General features: G+C 35.3%; 1 protein-coding gene across 1 annotated transcript; it reads left to right on the top strand.

Annotated features, from left to right (window-relative positions):
* Positions 1–294: 294 nt before the first annotated feature.
* On the top strand, positions 295–1,403 carry LOC118765691. Its single transcript, XM_036508070.1, has 2 exons — positions 295–779; positions 822–1,403. The coding sequence occupies exons 1-2, from the start codon at positions 387–389 to the stop codon at positions 1,377–1,379; spliced, it is 951 nt and encodes a 316-aa protein (XP_036363963.1). The 5' UTR covers positions 295–386; the 3' UTR covers positions 1,380–1,403.
* Positions 1,404–1,958: the final 555 nt, after the last annotated feature.

Below are 1,958 nucleotides of genomic sequence, written 5' to 3'. Positions count from 1 at the left end.
TCATCCCTTATGGTGTAATATGGAGAAAAGTTGGGGGTATTTACTGGTGTGTACATACTGAATTGATTGAATGTCATTGCATAAAGATTGATGGGGACCAAGTGAACATTCTGGAATCTGTGTCGTTATTAAATCTTGATTCTGGTCTTCGTTTCCCTTCCATTACATCTGAGACGAACAAGGAAATATTCAGTAATGAATTAATTAATAAACTGAAATACAGTGGAGGAGATGGAGATGGAGATGGAGGAAGAAGAAGAAGAGGTAAATCAGGTGAAATAATTAGTAAAAGTAGATTAAAGGTGAGATGTGGTAATTACATAGCGGAGATTAATAATTCAGGAATTGATGAAATATCAGTGAGGAGACTTCCATATAGGACAGCAATGGTCCCTTTTTCCATTCCTGCATTCGAGGAACATGTTAATTATGATTATGTGGACATTAGGGACCAGAGTAGTAAACTAATTAAGTTAGATGAGAATGTGAGTGTGTTGATATTTCGAGAAAGTGTCACATTAATGAGAACAACAACAACAACAGTGGACATACTTCAACATGAACAACAACAACAACCACCACTGGACATATGTCGGTGGACAGATGAATGTTTCATTGTCACCTTTGGGAGAGAAATGAGGGTGTTCAACAGGGATTTCTGTCGTTTAAAAACCATCAGAACTGAGAAATACTACAAGAGGATTTATAAATACAACGACAATCAACTCGTGTGTGGTGGTCATTATATTAGAGACATAACTCAAGAAGAGAGATACAAGAAATACCGAAGAAGATGGGAAAACAAGGACTGCAAAGACACCGACATCTTTGACCCTTATTATGTGGATGTGGTTGATATTAAGGATGGGAAATGTAAAGATGAAGTGTGTCACGGGGAGGTGAGGAGATTGGGAAGGTTGGAGGCAGATGAAGGAGTGCATGATGTGGGAGTCACATCTTTTGGTGATGTTGTTGTTTTGAGGAGGGAGATCAAGAAGGAGTCTGGAGATTGGGATCATTTGTGTTTTGTGGAATGGTTCAGGGAAAAGTCTTTGGTGAGGAGGATAAGAATAGAAGAAAGAACAGGTTTTGGTCTGGAATATGATATTTCAAGACCTCATTTAACTATAATTGGTGAATGTGTTTATATAACAGATAAAGATAACAATATTTATGAAATACCTCAACATATTGAAGAGGAAACATCTGAAGATAATGAAATCCTGATATCTGAAGATAATCCTAAATATTTAATCCTCAGGAATTATGATAATGAAGTCTTTGAAGTTCTTGGTTTTGATGTTTCAGAAAATTCTTTGATGGTTTTTGGAATTATTCCTGGACGCCAACCATTTGCTTTTTTTTATTTTGACAAATAAATATTTTAAGAAATATTAAACTTCGATCTTATTATTATTATTGTAAAATGGTTTACTCGGGAATCAAACCTGCATCACATATATTGCATTCTACAGACTAACAATCAGTGTTGTAACATTCATCAACACACTCTCTTTGTGTGTGTATATATTTATATACAGTATATGTACATGTGTTTATATATATACACACATATTTATGTATGTATAGAAATAAGGCTATACACAAATATGAACCCACTTTTGAATATATACACATAAAGAGGAGCCCCAGCATGGCCACATTCACATCACTGAAAACAAATAAAAAAGAATGTGTAACAGTCTGGGATAATTTTGCAGTTTTACTAAAATGTGTATATACACGTGTGTGTGTATATATCATATCTATAAAAGGCATGATGTGTGTGTGTACGTGATTGTAATTTATGTACGTCCACAAATTAGCACGCATGTCGCTCCAATTTTAGGAGGACATTTGTCAACACCCTACCGGGGTTTTGTCAACTTATTTTTTTCCTCGAGGCACCCGCGGATAGTGGTAAAATCTATTTTCAGCCATAGCTTTTTGATGGCATC

Source organism: Octopus sinensis, linkage group LG1 (assembly GCF_006345805.1).
Source record: "Octopus sinensis linkage group LG1, ASM634580v1, whole genome shotgun sequence".
Lineage (NCBI taxonomy): Eukaryota > Metazoa > Mollusca > Cephalopoda > Octopoda > Octopodidae > Octopus > Octopus sinensis.
The sequence above is the reverse complement of the archived record's forward strand: the minus strand, read 5'-3'. Positions and strand labels throughout refer to the sequence as shown.